The sequence below is a fragment of the Carassius gibelio genome, chromosome A12 (genome assembly GCF_023724105.1).
Source record: "Carassius gibelio isolate Cgi1373 ecotype wild population from Czech Republic chromosome A12, carGib1.2-hapl.c, whole genome shotgun sequence".
Lineage (NCBI taxonomy): Eukaryota > Metazoa > Chordata > Actinopteri > Cypriniformes > Cyprinidae > Carassius > Carassius gibelio.
Window position 1 is genome coordinate 152,950 of NC_068382.1, and position 19,872 is coordinate 172,821.

Below are 19,872 nucleotides of genomic sequence, written 5' to 3' on the forward strand. Positions count from 1 at the left end.
TAATATTTCGTTTCATTGTAATGGCTGCATATACACATATCCCTGAACTAAGTACATTTCCGCAGCTGTTATTATGCTTAAATGAAAACCAAAGGAGGCAGTGGTATTTTATATCCTATTTCGTTTTATTTTAAATATACAGAGAGGAAAATTACAGGATTCGCGTCGTCGCTGACATCACACTCCCCAGTCAAATGCACAGAAGTCAGAACTAACTACCGATGATGCACGTCCAAAATCAGCGTACCTTTTTTCTTTTTTTTTTAAATCAGCGGTACTTTGTATTGAGAAACGCGCAGACCTACGTCACCAGTCTATTTGCCTAATCTACCCGGTACTTTACACCGTGGTGGAAACGCAGAAAGCAACAGGTCTGGGGGGGAAAAAGTTCCTGGGAAAAAAAGTTCCTGGTACAAATGTTCCGGGTAATTTCGGTGGAAACGCGGCATTATAGTCCAGTGCGACTTAGGCCGGTGACACACTGGCTGCGTGGCGTCTCTGCTGCGGGCCAGAAGCGTGGCGGCTGCCTCGCATTGTCTGTGTCTTTACACACCAGAAGCGTGCCTGACGTGGCACTGGCGCGCTGCTGCTACTGTGGGGGACAATAGAGGGAGGCCGCCGACAAACCAGGCTCTTGTCTTCATGAAAACAATATCAACTTTTTTTACACACCTACGCCTACTGATAAAGGACACCGTAAACAGTATTGATGGCAAAATAGACTATGTTTGACAGGTGCAATATTTGAAAATCGATAATTATTATTTATTTTTTTAAATTACATTTATGTCTGAATTTATGTCAACCTATAGACTTTTAAATATCAAAATGTCATGAATTAATATGTATTTGTGTACAAAAAGACGTATAAACATGGTTTACTATTATATTTTGCATGGAAACGCTTCCAACACGCGCGCATGTCGCATGAAAAATAGGCGTCGGTTCTATTTCTAGCATGCACGCATTTTCCGCGCGTCCCACGCAGGCAGTCTGCAAGCTCTAACCTGTTAACATGGGAGCCGCATTAAAAACCGACACGCCACATGGCTAAGACGCTTGCGCCATGCATCCAGTTTGTCGCCGGCCTTATATATGTTTTTTCCTCATCATGCCTTATTTTTGGACTGATGCGACTTAGGGTGTACTCACACTAGGCACGGTTGCCATGAACCGGGCCCGAGTACGATTGTCCCCCCTCCCCACTCCCCCTCTGGCCTGCACTCACATATAAGGTTTCAGCATTCGTGCCGGAGCACGCTTATGTCATTATGGTGCGACGGTTTCGGGATAAACAGGAAGAGCGACGCTCTCTGAACACAATGGAGTGCATCGCTCTGTTTTCTTTGTGGATAATTTTGTGTTGTTTGGTCCACAGCGCTCTCACAGCCTGTTGTTAAACAGATGTGTCGCCTTAGTGGCGCGAACATTTTCACGTAATTGTGCTGTTCGTATGAGGATGTTTGCAAGGTACCAGCTGAAGTGCAGCAAGGACTTTGCAGTTTTTAGTTTTTATGCGTTTTGCACCTCTGCCATAGACCAAAGCGACCCTTTCCCTGCCATGTTGGTTTTGGAGCGTTGCAAAACCGTTATGCAAAGCGTCCTCTTCCGTGCTCCGGCACGGTTAGCGCTCACACTGCATGCGAACCGCGCCCGAGTCCAACTGAACCGTGCCCTGGCCCACCTCTTCCAAGCGGGCCAGGGCCGGCTAATCGAGCCGCGCCCAGGCACGGTTTGGAGCACTCACACTAGTCAAACGAACCACGCTTTGCTGGTCAAACGCACTCGGGCACAGTTCAAACTGGCTAGTGTGAGTACACCCTTATACTCAGGTGCGACTTATAGTCCGAAAAATACGGTAGTTACATGTAACAAAATACGGTAGTTACATGTAACGGAATTACATAATTTAATTACAAAATAAATGTAACTGTAATCTGTTAGAGTTACTGAGATAAAATGTGTAATTAAATTAGTTACTTATAAAATTTTTAATGTTTACAATGGGGGTTACTGTTTACATCTAAGTATTTCGACAACCATAGAGATTTGATTTATTTATTTTTCCAATTGCATTGACTGCTCTAAAATATGAAGTACCATTGTTTCTGTAATTCTGTAATTCTGTAATCAAACTGCAAAAGTCGTTTACAGCCATGTTCACTCCGGTATTTCGCTCGCATCATCATGTGTTTAAAACACGTTTACAGTGGAAGTTCAATCATAGATTTGAGTTCGATGCATGATGTCTGTGCTTCGATGCGGCTGTACAGGCGAATAACATACGTCATAACTTAACGTATCTGATTGGTTTATGGGTAACCAATGATTTTAAACTTCAGACAAGCGCCCCCTAGCAAGAGAGTAAACACTTCTCTATTATTCCATTCCAGACTCTGTCTACGAAGCAAAGTGAAGTAGCAGAGTCTGGTATTACCAGGCTAAGGACACATGCGTATTTGATAACTTTTTAATTTCCTATTTGCGTTTATGTATATACTAGTGGTGGGCATAGATATTTTTTTTAAATCTATGTTAATCTCACTGTGATCTTGAAATTAATCTAGATTAATCTAGATTAAAATGGCTCATTCGAATTCTGCCGAAGGCATTCAGAATATGTGTGTTACCCAAATAAAATTGACAAACAGTAAGTCTTTGAGAGGGTGTTTATCAAGCTAGGTGGTGCATTAGAAAAGGGGCTCATCTCCTGTTTCCAAAATGCATCACAAAGTGCTCGAAAAAGCTTTAAACTAATTCCACATTGCACAAAGTGCAAACAACCTTACGCCTGTTTCACACATACTTTGTCTGCAGTGTGTATGCGTTGCGTATTTTTTTACGCACCCATGTTAACGGATTCCAGTTGCGTTCCAGGAGCGTTGCGTCTGCAGCAGTGCAGCGATCGTTTACTTACCGAGTAGCGAACTGCAAACACACCACATACGTAACGCACACGGACTGCATACGCACTGCAGATGGAGTATGTGTGAAACAGGCGTGAGCAGGGCCATAGCTGGGATCAGCGGGGACCCGGTGAAGGTTGTACCAGTGGGCCCTGTTTGAAATTGTTTAATTTGTATGTTCATTCATTTTTATTTATTTGTGCTATTTACACAATGTTTAATTTTTTTTTCAAGTTTGTAGGTGTCAAGGTACATTGTAAATAGGGGTGTGCACGGATAGTCGAACATTCGAATATTCATTCTGCTCTAATTATTCGATAAATAAAAATGGTATTCGAATTTTCAAAAAAAAAAAAAAAAAAAACTAATTTGGTCACTTTCTGTGATTCTCCATGGCATATTTGAAGATGTATGCAAGCAAAAAATAATTAATGAATGAATGAGGGGCCGTTCACATATCACGCCTAAAACGCATGGAAAACGATAGGCGCGCCGCTTTCTCCTCCTTTCCAAAGCACTTGGGGAGAAGCGCTCCTGAGGCATCTGCCGTTGCTAAGCAACAATGACGCTCTCTCTCCATGAAGATGCGGAAATTTCAGCAAAGGATAAATGGATTTGCAGCACAAAAAAATCGCTTTCAGTACCTCTGCTACTAAATTTATTTCAAAATGGCAATCCATATACAGCTATGATCAGCTGTTCCTTCATCTTGTCTGAGCTTTCAACGTTGTTACGGGAAAGGATGAAGCTGAATGTTTAGTTCTTGTCACATGACCCGCGGTGCGCTTGCGGCATTCTGATAAGTTGAGATGTTTTTAACTCGATGCGGTGCAGACACGCCTAGAAACAATGGGGGCGTCGCACCGTGTGCGCATCGTGACCGAGTCACTTCCATTATGAGCGCGCATTCCGCACGCCTACATTGGAAATAACGAACTTGATCGCGAAAAAGACGTGATATGCGATACGGCCCCTAAGAACTGTGGTTTTCTACAGTACTTCAAAATATGCCGTGGAGAACCACAGAAAGTGACCGAATTCAAGAAAACTGTTGCAGCATCTCTCAAGCAATGAATAAACACCACTAACTTGGAGAATGCAGTAAAAAACTCCTCTTCGCGTCTGCCCTAGACCCTCGGCACAAACATCTCAGGTTTCTCAATGAAAACATGAGAGAAGTAAGAAAAAAACATTTTGAACATTATCAGAACATTTTCCTTGATGCGAGTGGTGCGGATGCAGCCGCCACCACCAACGATGAAGAGGATGCAATGCCCACTCGTTGGAAAAGGCTGAACCAGTTCTTCAGCGATGATTATAGGGAGTCCAGCTGAGACGAGTGGGAACAGTTCTTGCTGGAGCCATGTATTCCACCAGATGAGGATCCCATTCAGTGGTGAAACGAAAACTCGAAGCGCTTCACAAAACGTAGTCTCTTAGCACACCGTTATTTATGAGTCTCGCCAACTTCTGTGCCATCAGAGCGCGTTTTCTCGGCGGCCGGCTTTCCCCCGATCATGTTTACATGCCCGTATTTCATTAACAAGAACATGTAAAACAATAGAAAAAGAGACTTGGTGACTGTTTCAAAGTTTCAAAGTTAAGTGTAGGCTACGTTCTACAATAGCCTAATTGCTGCAGTCTGCTTTACGTTTTTTCTTTGTTCACTTTTTTTTTTTTTGCTTTTAATCTGTACTTTTGTTTGTTTGCACGCATTGTTAAAGGTTTTCAGCTATAAAACACGATGTGTAATGTTCAAGCTTATTGTGTGTAAGCTTGTTCAAAATGACGGAAACATTTATATGTTGATGAAAAATAACGTCTGTCTCATTAAACTTAATTTAAATAAACGAATATTCGAACATTCGTTTTTTGTGAGCTCAAATATCCGAATGTGATATTTGCGGAAAACGGAATTGCGTCAAAGCAACTGAACAACATTCATAAGGAAAACAGTGTGTCAATAATGCAAAATGATAGTTAAAGGCAGTTCATCATTGAATTCAGTGGTGTCATCTCTGTTCATTTAAATAGTGTCTGTGCATTTATTTGCAATCTAGTCAACAATATCGCTGTAGATGAAGTGACCCCAACTAAGCAAGCCAGAGGCGACAGCGGCAAGGAACCGAAACTCCATCGGTGACAGAATGGAGAAAAAAACCTTGGGAGAAACCAGGCTCAGTTGGGGGGCCGGTTCTCCTCTGACCAGACGAAACCAGTAGTTTAATTCCAGGCTGCAGCAAAGTCAGATTGTGCAGAAGAATCATCTGTTTCCTGGTGGTCCTCTGAGACAAGGTCTTTACAGGGGATCTGTATCTGGGGCTCGAGTTGTCCTGGTCTCCGCTGTCTTTCAGGGCAGTAGAGGTCCTTTCTAGGTGCTGATCCATCATCATGTCTGGATACGTACTGGATCTGGGTGACTGCAGTGACCCTCTGATCTTGATACAGAGTGGATCTGGTGGCTACGTTGACCTCGGAATAAGAGAGAAACAGACAAATATTAGCGTAGATGGCATTCTTCTAATGATGTAGCAAGTGCATAGGGTGTTATGGGAAGTGTTTCCGGTTCCGGTTTACCTAATTAATGCAGCCTAAAAATCCTTTACCGGATTTGGATTTTAAAAGCATATTAGTATGTTATGTGTAAGCCAGGTTAAAGACATGGGTCTTTAATCTAGATTTCAACTGCAAGAGTGTGTCTGCCTCCCGAACAATGTTAGGTAGGTTATTCCAGATCTGCCGCCCACAGTTGATTTTGATATTCTAGGTATTATCAAATTGCCTGAGTTTTGAGAACGTAGAGAATTATAATGTAAAAGGAGCTCATTCAAATACTGAGGTGCTAAACCATTCAGGGCTTTATAAGTAATAAGCAATATTTTAAAATCTATACGATGTTTGATAGGGAGCCAGTGCAGTGTTGACAGGACTGGGCTAATATTGTCATAAAATCAGCTTCATCCGTTCCCGTAACAACATTGCGAGCTCAGCCAAGATAAAAGAATAGCTGACCATAGCTATATATGGATTGCCATTTTGAAATTTATTTAATAGCAGAGCTACTGCAAGCGATTTTCAATGCTGCAAAATCATTTACCCTCTGCTGAAATTTCTACGTCTTCATTGAGTGAGCAGGTCATGGTTGCTTAGCAACAGCAGACACCTTTATTATTCATTTTAAAACAATCATCCCATGTTAAAACAATTTAATACTTCAAATCGACTCATACCTGTGTCCAAGATCCAAACAAATCCACATGCGAACAACATGAATGTTGATTTATTTCTGCCGGCCAGAAACAAACGCACCTACTATTTTCGTTCCTACCCCTGATATTTATACTTGGCTAACCACACCCCCTTGATTCACAACTATATGGCCTTGATATCACCTGATACATTCCACCCCTTCACAATGCATCGATGACCCAACGATGTAAAAGACAGATTACAATTCAAGCTTCTTCCACTACTGATCTTGGCAAACGACAGGGATTAGAATGTTGACCTGCTGTCCTTCTAGAGGATCTCCGAGGACCTCCCTCTATTAACTGAGGCCCCCTTTCCATTTCAATCACATGACCTTGATCCTCCACTACTGACGACCCTAAATGTTCACAGGGTGGGCCAACATCTTCAGGAGACTCAAATTGCACCATTCTCAAAGGATAAAATTCTACCCCATCGTCATCTGTTGCAAGTTTCCCTCGTTTCTGCATAGCAGCCCTAGGAATCTCATTTACTCCAACTGTGGCCATTGGCACACTTCTAAGCTCAATTCTATATACCTGTCGCATTGGGCCATCTTAATCTACTGGAATAATCGAGTAAGGACCCCCCGTTCTTTAGGCTGTCATACTACCCTATACAAAGTAGAGTCCCACATGTCCTGAATCTTGTTACGACCCATCACTGCATGATTACGTATATAAACAAGAGCACCTTCTCCAATACTCGAATCTGTTACTTTAAACTCATAACTTTGATCTCTTAGCTGCCTCCTAGACTCCAGCCGCCACCTCACATGATCATAGGCCCCTTCCGATAACTCCTGGTGCTCTTTCACCCATTCTTCCACAGAACTTCCTCCTACCTCTTCTGCTTCAGCACCCAATACAAAATCAATAGGTAGCCAAGGCTCTCGACCAAACATCAGGTAATATGGAGACCTACCAGTTGATTGATGAACCGTAGTATTATTGGCATTAACTAACTGGGAGAGATACCGTGGCCAACGCCTCTTCTGGCCAGGGGGTAAAGTACGCAACAGATCATGCAGTGTACGGTTAAACCGTTCACACTGACCATTGCCCTGTGGATGATATAGTGTTGTGCGGCTTTTTTGAATATTATAAACCTTACAGAGCTGCCGTATCAGAGTACTTTCAAAACTTCTGCCCTGATCTGAATGTATCCTACTAGGGGGGCCAAACAAATTAAACCAATGATTCACCAACACATCAGCTACAGTACTAGCTCGCTGGTCCTTTGTGGGAATAGCCTCAGTATATTTGGAGAAAACATCTGTTAATACCAATATATTTTCCCTGACATCCGATGCTGGCTCCAAGACTGTAAAATCTATTGCCACTACCTTATGTGAATGACTCGCCTGAATACTCCCCATGAACGCGATCCCACCAACTGTAAAGTGTGTTCCACGCCTTGATGTCCATGGTAATCATGAAGACTGGAAAGCACATTCTACTGTAAACACTGAGGCAGAACCAGCTGAAAGACCTCCTTACCTCCGTCTGGAGCATAAATGCACCGATATAGCACTGAATCTTTCTCCTTAAGCCGTTCCCACTGTCGAACAAGCTCCTTAGTACCTGGCTCAAATGTAGCTCGATCCTTTGGACCCGGAAATCTATCTTCCATCCAATGAATCAAAAAACGTGCGATAACTGGATCCTGCTTCTGCGGCAAAGCAAGATCTACCCCCGAACAACCTGGAAGGGTAACAATCTCAGACTGAACACACCAAGGTATTCTCTCCACAGTATTCCCTCCACTATGAACTTCAGACAACTTCGGCTACATATACTGACGGGATAATGCGTCTGCGTTCCCATTTCGAGACCCTGGACAATACTTCAAAGTCAAATTAAAAGCAGCTAACTGAGCAGCCCATCTCTGCTATACTGCACCAAGTTTAGCAGTATCCAGATATCGCAATATATTGTTGTCAGTATATACTGTAGAAGAAGTACCCAGCAGGTACTCCCTAAACTTTTCGGAGACTGCCCACTTAAGGGCAAGGAACTCTAACTTCATGGCGCTATAGTTCTGCATGTTTTTTTCAGATTGTCTTAGACCCCTACTAGCAAAAGCAACTGGTCGTAACTTGCCATCATGCTCCTGCGACAACACAGCTCCAAGACCCGAATGGCTAGCATCTATTTCTAAAACAAACGGCTTCTGAAAATCGGCATAAGCCAAAACTGGAGCAGATATCAGAGCTTGTTTCAACTGATGGAAAGAATCATCACACTCTACATTCCAATATAAGCCAAGTGGTTTCCTTGGAGTCTTACCTCTTTTTCCTGCTACACTTAACTGGGCCACCACTCGATGCAATGGTGCTGCCATCTTTACAAAACCTGCAACAAACCTACGATAGTAACTAGCGAAACCAAGGAAAGATCGCAGTACTACCAAATTACTTGGAGTTTTCCAATCCCGTACTGCTGCCACTTTATCTGGGTCTGTAGTAGCTTCTTCCGCTGAGACCACATGACCAAGGTACCTAACCCGAGTCTGAAAAAAATTACACTTGGACAATTTAACCTTTAAACTATTTTTCTGAAGACGCAAGAACACATCCTCCAACCATTCCAAATGCTGTTGAACAGAGGAAGAAAACACATTTAAATCATCCAAGTATAACAAAACTGATTGATACCGGCAGTCAACAAACATAAGCTCCTTGAGGCACTGAAAAGTACTAGGAGCATTGCACAATCCAAATGGCATCCTATTGAATTCAAATAATCCAAATGGGGTGCAAAAAGCTGTCTTAGCCCTATCCTTTTCAGCAACCTCGACCTGACTATAACCACTGGCTAAGTCCAGTGTTGAAAACCATTTTGCACCATTAAGACCGTCCAATGGCTCTTCAATCCGCGGCAACGGAAAAGCATCTTTCCTGGTTTTTGTATTTAACTGCCGATAATCTACGCACATTCGAAGACCTCCATCCTTCTGTACTAGTGCAATTGGAGATGAATAAGGGCTACAACTTTCCCTTATTATTTGGTTATCTAACAGTTGTTTAATATGAGCACTCACCGCCTCATATTGCGAAGGGTAAATCCGGCGATAGGGCTGGCGAACTGGAGCTTCATTCAAAGAGGAATTTCATGAGTTATAAGATGAGTACACCCAACATCCATATCAGTCTTAGCAAGCAAGGAGCGATATTTAATTATTAAAGCTTTAGCTTTCAATTGCTCAGTCTCATCTAAACCATCAAAAGATGGAAAATAACTGACATTGGTTACAGGTACATAAGCAATTCCCCTCTTGGATGAAATAAAAGCCTTAGATATCAACAGGCCCTCTGGCAAAACACCCTCATCAAAGTCTAGTGGTTCAAACTAAAAATTGAGTTCTTGTGAGGGGACCTTAGGATATGTGACTGGAACAAATGTTAAAGCTCCTGCAGCAACCAACACTGAAGACCCACCCCGCACATTTACCTTATGAAATTCCAATGAATTCATTATAGCTTCCTGAACTTGGCAATGCCTCAGGGCTTGCCTCCATCCTGGGGCAGAATCCTGCACAGAAGGGATATCAAAAAGGCTGGGGCCATGTTGTTGAAATAACGCTTGATAAAACCCTTTAATGATATTCATACCTACACAGCAGGGGTTTTCAATTTTTTATACTGCATTTGAGGGTCCCTGGGATCTTTCACTACAAGGATATCCATAGATGGCATGCAATTTCCAAGAACCGTGATGTCCAACTCTAAATAGCCCAAATAAGACAATTTTAAACCATTTCCCGCTCTAAGATCTAACCATAAACAATCATGAAGTAGGACATTCTCCAGGTGAGCAAAGTGTTTATTATAACAACTCCCAGTTAGGGTGGTAACCATTGAACCTGTATCCAACAATGAAGAAATCACTACATCCCCAAACTTAACTTCCATCACTGGACAATTACTCACAAGTGTGGATGTAGTATGTGCATCAGAGCCTAATGTTACCCCTACCAGTGTGTGGCTCTATACACTGGCGGGTTCTAGTTTTCCAACTGTGTTACATTCTCTTTTTCTGTCTGTGCAGGTCTAGGCTGTGGGGGAGCTAAACAATAGCGTGCAATATGCCCCAACTGATCGCAGTGAAAACATCTTAAATCACTTTCAGCCTTTCTTCTACTTCTAGGAGTAGTGAAAGTAGTAGAAACATTTGCACCAATTTTTAAGGGGCTCAGCGCCTTCATTAATGAATCCAACTGACTCTGTTGTGCCTCAATAAGTGCTCTAAGCTCTGAATAGTCACACTGATTTGCACTTTTGGGCTCGCTAAACACCTTAACTTGGGCGTCATTAGAAAAGTACAAGGGGTGATTTGACTGTCCTTCACATTGAGCCATCCACTGGACAGCTTCCCTATGTACCTCAGGAATTGTCCAGTTAAGATGTGCACGCACTTGGTCTCTTAATCTCACACCCAAGTTTTGATCTCTAACCCCATCACAAAACTGATCACGCAGATCTCTTTGAGATTTAACATGAGCCAATTCATTTGACTTCACAATTTGAAACATTAACGTCATTATTAATGTATGGGAGTAATCTAAAAGAGACTCTCCCTCTTGTTGTTTATGATTAAGAAAACGGTGCTGCAAGGAAATATGAGAATATAAACACCCATAAATTTCTCGTAACACTCTGAATATATCATCCACACACTCTTTTTCCATCCTTGGGAGATATTTTATCTCTATTCGAGCAGTACCCTCTAAATTATTGTATACCCACAGAGCTTTTTCTTTCTCAGTAGGTTTTGTTTTAATATGGATCTCTACCAATTCAATCCATTCTTCTATGGTAAGAGAATCAGACCTATCCAAATTTCCTGAAAACTTGGGTACCTTCTCAGTTTGTTGAATAAACACCACATGTCTCCCTCTATCCACTTCAATCGCAGCTGAACCCTCACTATCCACACTTCTACTTGAAGGCCCAGGTGGAGCAGTTGGTGAATCAAGTCCTTGTGCATGTTGTTCAGGATCCATGGTGCCTCCTAGAGCTCGTTCCAACGACATGACCCTGGAACTCGTCTGCTGTATAAGCACAACAGCCCCCAAAAAATAAAAGAACAAAACTTATATTCCCCCACTTACAATTATAATGCTTTGCCACTAATTATCTTGTGAGAAAAAAACCCTGCCGTCTATGCCAGAATGTTACATGACCCACCCTTAAATAAACAAAGCACAACTCAGGTTCATTATATAGAAAAATACCCAAGATTTATTTCTGGCTTACGCAAAGATAGATTACACACACAAGAATGCTTTCATCAAAAGCTACCCGAACAGAAGGAACCTTTACACCACAAAGCAAAAAGAAAATCACAGCAAATCAATCAAAATAAACCCATAAGTTAAATTCATGAAACAAAACCTTGTAAATCACTCAGTTCAAAGTAAAATACATGCAAAGATATAGCTACTCTGTTCAAACACTAGACCTGAAGCATCCTCGTGCTGCAGTAATAAATAGTGGGGGGACAAACAATATACAAACAAACAAAAAAAGGAAAAAGAAAACTAGTCCGCCCCAAAGGCCTTTCCCATTTCTTTTGGGCCCGATTACAAGCTCAAGCACTCGGGCGGACTAGACAATATACCCAAAAAAACAAAAACAAACAAACCAAAAAATCTAATACAACAAGAGCAACAACTGGACTCCGTAGAGCTGAAAATACAAACATCAAAACACCTTTATTATTCATTTTAAAACAATCATCCCATGTTAAAACAATTTAATACTTAAAATCAACTCATACCTGTCTCCAAGATCCAAACAAATCCACATGCGAACCTCTCGTATACGAACACCACGAGTGTTGATTTATTTGCGCCAGAAACAAACGCACCTACTATTTTCGTTCCTGCCCCTGATATTTATACTTGGCTAACCACACCCCCTTGATTCACAACTATATGGCCTTGATATCCCCTGCTACACTCCAAAGATTTTTTTTTTTATAGGATTGAGGTCTGGAGACTAGCTAGGCCACTCCCTAACCTTAATGTGCTTCTTCTTGAGCCACTCCTTTGTTGCCTTGGTGGTATGTTTTGGGTCATTGTCATGGAAGACCCATCCATTTCCCATCTTCAGTGTTCTGGGAAGGAGGTGCTCATCAAAGATTTTACAGTACATGTGGCCCTCAATACAAGTTGTCCTGTACCCTTAGCAGAAAAACAGCCCAAAAGCATAATGTTTCTACTTCCGTGCTTGACTTTAGGAATGATGTTCTTGGAGTCATAGTCAGCATTTCTCTCCATCCAAACACGACGAGTCGAGTTAATGAAGAGCTCAATTTTGTTATCATCTTACCACAGCACTTTCTCCCAAGACTTCTATGAATCATTTTGATCTTTTTTGGCAAACTTTAAATGGGGCTGTGCATGTACCTTCTTGAGCAGGGGGACATTGGGGGCACTGCAGAACTTTTGTCCATTGCCGTGTATAGTCATTTGCCAATGATTTCTAAACGATTCATTATAAAAAAGTTCAGAGCATACCCCTCCTATGCCTATTTTGCTCTGATTGGTCAGCTGGCCAAGCCTGTTATGATTGGCACAGAGAGGAGTCCTGGATCTAGTTAGCCAGCATTACCATTGACAAAGCACCTTTATATAAAACAATAATATATTGCTCCAATCCGTACTTATAACGACATACAATACAAAAACACTTATGCAAGTGAATCATGCCCACAGCTATTATTAAACAAAGTAATTAGAATAACGTCAGTCTACATTAGTCAACACATTCTTAGGAAATAGTGGGTTCACAGCTTATTCAGTAAGACAGTAATTAAACAATGTAATATTGATATTTTGAGCACTCACTTGAAAATGTACACACAAAGTATCAATCATACTTAGAGATTATGGTTTGGAGAGCTTGTTATTCCAAATAAAGAAGATTAGAAGCCAACGAAGATAAAACCCAAGATTATAGAAGCTAATAGGCAAAAGATTTGAAAATCTTTGTTAGTAAAGTCAAAAGACTTGTTAGTAAAGTCAACTTCATTGCAGCGTGGCCTGGAGGCTATCAGCCCGTGGCAGTGCTGAGGCGTTTTTGAAGCCCAGGTTGCTTTGATAGCAGTCTTCAACTCCTCTGTATTCATCATTAAAACTTTATTAAGGACACACTCGGTCCAACAAAGACACAACAATAGCAACATACAAATACACACACAAGGACATTTAACTTCATTACATACTTCAAGGACATTCCCAGATAGAGAGAAGTCAAGAAATTCAGTCAGTTTCCTGTCCTCTGTATTCCTAACAATCATCATGTTACTCTATTTGGCATTATATTTAATATAAAAATCTGAACCATATCGAGAACAAATGCTCAGTAACTGGTGAAGACCAGCACTATAGGGACAGAAATTCACCAAATCATCTGCATACATCAAATGGTTTATACAAGTATTGCCAACCATACAACCTGTACTACAATCATTTAACAGCTTTGATAAATCATCCAGACAGAATGCTTCCCTGTCTGACTCCATTACATACACTGAATGAAGCAGACACTGTCAGGGATCAGGCAGACCCGGGCCAATCCATAACGCTCACGCTCCCCAGAGTACTAATCACCCGCACCTGATCACCCTCAGCATGGCACTATAAAGCACTCACCTCAGCACCAGTTCACTGTCAAGCCTCCAAAAGGAATCGACATCACGATCTTGTCTCCAGCTCACACCTCGACTTCAGAAGACCTCCAGAAGTAACGTATGCTTACCTTTGAGACGCTAACCTGTGTGTCTTTGTACTCCAGGAATTCCTAGGCTACCTCATCAGTGCAAGAGGGGTAAAAATGGATGACCGTAAGAAACAAGCAATCACTTCCTGGCCTACTCCCAAGTCAATGAAAGATCTCCAGAGGTTCCTGGGCTTCCCAAACTTTTATCGCCAGTTCATTGATCAGTACAGTATGATTACCACCCAATTGACATCTCTTCTCAAGGCTAAGCCGAAAACCACTCCAAAGGACTACAGAAGCTGAACAGGCCTTCCAGACATTGAAAACCACCTTGATCTACGGGCTTGACCACCAGTAAGATCTACGTGTCTGAAGACCACCGTATGCCCCTCAACTCTGATGCTCAGAGTAAGATACTCTCTCCCTCTGCGCCATGACCAAGGTACCTCGACAACTACCTACCGGAAAGCTTCTCCTATTACCGATTTCTCGTCGCCCTTGGTCCCACACTGGGGTTGACTTTGTCACCGATCTCCCAGTTTCGGATGGTAATACCTGCATCCTTGTGGCCGTAGATAGATTCTCCAAAGCATGTTGACTGATTCCCCTGAAAGCCCTACCCACAGCCATTGAAACAGCAGAACTTATGTTTGAACATGTATTTTGTAACTTTGGCATTCAAGAAGACATTGTTTCGGACAAGGGGCCTCAGTTCATCTCGAGGGTTTGGAGGTTGTTCTGTGCACTTCTAAATGTCACAGTAAGTCTCACTTCCGGCTACCACCCACAGGCAAACGGTCTAACAGAACGCAAGATTCAGGACATCTGCTGCTTCCTCAGGACCTTTTGCCACCACAACCAAAATCTTTGGAACCAGTACTTAGTCTATCAACCTCCCATGTTCCCCTGCTCTGGGGAACCGTCTGATGTTCTCGCAGTGAACACCTTGTTCCGAAACAGCGAGAGAGTTTGGAACCAGGCACACCACCACCTTCAACAGGCTGTAAACCGCCATTAACGCTTCGCGGATGGTCACCGTCAGCAAACCCCTACCTACCAGCCTGGCCAACTAGTATGGCTATCCACACGGGACATCCGATTACGACAGCCCTGTAGAAAATTAAGCCCAAGACCCGGTCCCTGACGACAACCCCCCATTCCCACCCATCGATGCTGAACACATCTACACGGTGAAGGAGATCCTGGACTCCCGGCGTCGTGGTGGGCGATTAGAGTACTTGGTGGACTGTGAGGATTATGGACCAGAAGAGAGGTGTTGGGTGCCTCATCAAGATATTCTCTTCCCGAGTCTGCTCACAGAGTTTCACATCCAGCATCCAGAGAAACCCACTCCACGACCCGAGGCAGACCTCGACGACGCCAGAGAGCAAGGTCCCGCTGGCCCGGACCCTGGAGGGTGGGGTAGTGTCAGGGACCAGGCATACCCAGTCCCAGCCAATCCACAGCGCTCACGCTCCCCAGGGTACTAATCACCCGCACCTGATCACTCTCAGCATGGCACTATAAAGCACTCCGCTCAGCACCAGTTCACTGTCAAGCCTCCAAAAGGAATCGACCTCACGATCTTGTCTCCAGCTCACACCTCGACTTCGGAAGACCTCAAGAAGTAACGTATACTTACCTTTGAGAAGCTAACCTGTGTGTCTTTGTTCTCCTGTCTCCAGTACGCCTGTGATAAACCAGTTACCTGAATTCCCTACGATCTTCGATATCTCCTGTGTTCTCGTAAAGGTTCTCTGGGCAGTGGCTTCCCCTGTAAAAGCAAAGAGATAAGTATTAGTGTTCCGGAATTGTGTGGCTTTAGCACTATTCGGACGGGACTAGTTTTCTAAACTACGTTTGAGTTTCGATTCTTACCACCTGACGTCTGCGATTTTCATGTACCAATTCGGACGGGACTAGTATCTCCGTGTTTATTACAGAGGTGGGAGGGTCTGATTTGTGCATCTGGGCGTCACAGAGATCACGCGCTCTGTATGGCATTCAGAATGAATGTTTAGCAAAACCATGTTAATGTGTGGTTCCTTAAGTTTAACTTGTTTTCCTTTTTTTTTATTTTATTTTATTTTTTTTAATAAATGTATTTAAAACATTATGTAACCGAGTGCATAAATGAACGCGAGTAATCTTACCTGATGCTGATATAACAATAGCTGGTATTAACAGTTTAAGTGATCTTGCTCTTGATTTTATTATTTATTTATTTATTTATTTTTTTTGCTTAAGCAAATATATCAAACTTCCGCACGGTAAGAGCATCTACAGTAATTCATGTTGGCCAAAACACACAAGGAAACGCGTTGTGAAATAAAATATCACCGGCAATCACAGACATTCGCATTCGGACAGGATTAGTTTTCTCAGAGGATCACTGAGTTTGCTGAAAAACAGTAGGTCATTTCCTCTGGAATTATCACTGAGGTTGTGTGAGAAAAACACAGACGTGGCAGATTCGGACGGGATTAAAATCACCAAGTACCAGTGTTGGGAGTAATGCATTACAGTAACATATTACTTTTTGCTGTAACGCAGTAGTGTAAGGCATTACTAATCAATTTTCAGTAATATTTTACTCGGTTCATGTTCAGTAATGTTTGCGTTACAATGCACTTTTAGCCCAAAATTGTATTTTTCAAAGAAAAGAAGAAGAAAAAAAAAAAAAAAACTAAAGACCGCAAGACATTAACGAATCGAAATATGAAGCAAATAAGTCATATTTCCTGTTAGTGGTCAGTCAATAGCTGCTTGTGGTGTTTGTTTTGCATTTAAATAATTTCTGCGTTTTACTTCTTTCCTAGTAGCCTATAGTTTATAGTTTCAGTTCAAAACGGCTCGCGCTCACCCCGAAGCTCTGACAGAAAGGCTGCGTGTGAGGCTGACAGAGACTGAGAGACGTGTTTGAGATGTGCTGTTTTCCTTAATGCATAGCTTACATTGCATTTACTCCATCTGTAAATGTTAAAAAACCAATGGAAATATTTCCATTTTGCATTTTGCATGCGCGCCAAACAGATGAGCTCAATGAAACAGGAGCGCAATAATTCTAATGTATATACGTTTTGCTGAAATATTTATAGTTGGACATTAAATGTGACGTAGAATTTTAAACCTATAAGTAAGTGTATTTGTATGATAGCACTAACTGTAAAGTGTAATGGGGTAATCAAAATAGCCTTTTTACTCAGTCTGTGCTTTTTAATAATTTTCATTTTTAACTTTAACTTCTGCTTTAATATATATATATATATATATATATATATATATATATATATATATATATATATATATATATATATATATATATATTAGATTGCAATGTTATGTTACAATGTAATGAGATTTTAAACCTAATATATGCCTACATATATGCTAGGCATATATGCTAGGCATATATGCTTACATTCACTTTATTTGTTTAATCCAAATCCAAAATACCAAGATATAGACTACCTTATACCGCAAATCAGACAAAAAAAATGGAGAGATATGAATTTTTCCTCAGATCGCCCAGCCCTATACAGAAGTGTGGAGTTTTATTTCAAGTATATTTTTTTAAATATTTTAAATAGCATAAAAACAAATAAATAGCAAAAATAAATAAATAATTAAATAAATAAACAGGTACGGTAAACTGCAAACTAGGGATGCACCGATACCACTTTTTTGGAGTACGAGTACGAGTACTTGCATTTCAGTACTCACCGATACGAAGTCCTTAATAAAAAAAACATGATTTCAATTTATAGGTAACAGCTTTAGTGTTATAATTTTAACAAAAAAACAAGGGACTAGTTTGGAATTAAGAACATTTATTTAAAATGAAAAGCATGTTGTATGCAAAATATTACAGAATAAATAATTATTAAAAAAAAATTAAACAGTGACAGTGCAACTCAAGTATTTTTTTCAGTTTTTTGTAAACTCTGCCGCTTTGGACAACACAAGGGGCATTAATAAACATCTTTGCTATTTAGTGCACAATATTTGAATAAACTAACAACATCCACCAACATAGAACTGCGGCAGATAGTGCAACTGATGTAGGTATTAACATCAAGTCTAAGACGACTCACTTAATGGAGCCTATTTAGAAAAAGTGAGTGGCAGGGTTTTTTTTTTTTTTTAAAGAAAAGTAGCTTTTCTGCCGTCTCAGCACTGTAGTATTCACTGAGGATTCATCAAACACAAAAATAAAACACAATAGCCATTTCCGAATTTGTCTGTTGTTGTGGACTTGTGAAATGCAGGGTTTAAAGTTCTCCGGCACCGTGCCACATTTCCGGCGTGCAGCGTTTAATCCTAAATTTAAAAAAAATAAAATAAAAATAAAAAATCTTGTTGATATCACTTTTGAGTCCATGCGTTCACCTACCAATGGTATGACATTAACTAACATTAGTAGTCAGTCAGCACATAATAGTATTCAACTGCAGAGTCGCAGCCCTGATGAATGGAGGAACGCGACAAAAAGCTGTGAGCCGAAATGGTCAAATATGTCCATCTAGCACGTATTTACACAGGAGCTTTGTAAACAGTATGTATTTTAACAGTGGTGTTCAATACAATAATGTAATTTCTTGGTTTTGATGTTTTATTTGAGCCAATTATTATTGCCTCATTGTTAGTTTATATATAAATAGTCATTTATACATACATTTTCTCTCGTCTTGCAAGAGTTTGCTGCAGCGTGGGTTGTGTTGGTTTAGAAGCGTGGGTAAACTCTTTGTACTCATTGTCATGTTGGGATTTTAGGTGCTTGATTAAATTACTTGTTAAATGTGCTACCTTTTGAGCGTCCTCTGGACAATTTCGCTGAGCACAATTTGCAGTCCGCTTTTGTTTTGTCGTCTTCTTTCACTTTGAAATAGTTCCACACGCGGGGCCTGGGGGCGGGCACTCGGCGCCTTTGATTAACCCCTTACACGCCGCTCAAACATAGACATTTCTCAGACCATGGTATCGGTCCCCCGGTATCGGGGGACTTTTAACGAGTACGAGTACTTTAGAAAATGTGGTATCGAGGCCGATACCAAACACCCCCCCCCCCAACCCCTCCCGCCACGCTGATGGTACTCAAAAAAACATTTACAAGGTTGGTTCTGCTGAAAGTAACTCAAAAGTAATACAGGGGTAATATAATGCATTACAATTCTGAGACAGTAATATTGTAATGTAGGGAATTACTTTTAAATGACAGTAACAAGTAATATATAATGTATTACAGTTTGGAAGTAACTTGCACAACACTGCCAAGTACGTCTGTGAAACGCAGATTTCTCTAACGACCCCCTGTAAAACTAGTCCCGTCCGAATAGGGCTTTTGACTTCTCGACAATTGACGAACTCACCTGTATTTCACCGAAGTGATCATCACAGAACCCGCACATGAAATTAACTCCTACTCCCCTCTCATGAACTCTTGTTAAGAATAAAACACTGTATTGAATTCAAATACCTCTGTCTCCAGTGTATATCCTGACAGACACACAATTACCCCATTTTACATACATTAATTGATGAGCATACCAAAAAAAAAAAAAAAAAATTCACTACAAATCTAATGTTTTATGATTTACACTTTCAAGTGCTTTAGAAGTATCAATAAAACAAATGAAAAAAATTGGAATTATGCCTGTTATAAAAATCTAAAATCTCCTTTAGAGTGAAAATACACCTATCAGTGATTCAATTTAAACTGGTGATCAGAAGTAAGAACATAATGTTCCATCTTATTTAATAAAATCCTTTCAATAACCTTGGATAAAATACTGGCCAAAGCTATTGGTCGGCAATTACCCATACTATTTATTTTACCTGCTCTGTTTTTAATAATAGGCACTAAAATAACAGATAAGATAGAATCTGGTAAAATATCATGAACTAAAAACCCAGTAAAACAAATAGCGAGCAGAGGATATAACTTTCTACTTGCAAATAGACATGCCATACTATTTTTTAGCATCATAAATA

At 41.0% G+C, this 19,872-nt stretch overlaps 1 protein-coding gene across 8 annotated transcripts in view; it reads left to right on the top strand.

The window, feature by feature from the left end:
* acbd4 (acyl-CoA binding domain containing 4) overlaps window positions 1-19,872 on the top strand; it is a 34,533-nt gene that overhangs the window by 3,948 nt on the left and 10,713 nt on the right. Inside the window, exon 10 of one of the 8 annotated variants that reach the window (XM_052610761.1) lies at window positions 13,957-16,577. The exons of the other annotated variants lie outside the window; for them this stretch is intronic. Within the exon in view, the coding sequence (XP_052466721.1) occupies window positions 13,957-14,003 (47 nt within the window). The 3' untranslated portion in view covers window positions 14,004-16,577. Of the gene's footprint in view, window positions 1-13,956; window positions 16,578-19,872 lie in introns of those variants that run through there. 8 annotated transcript variants of the gene reach the window in all.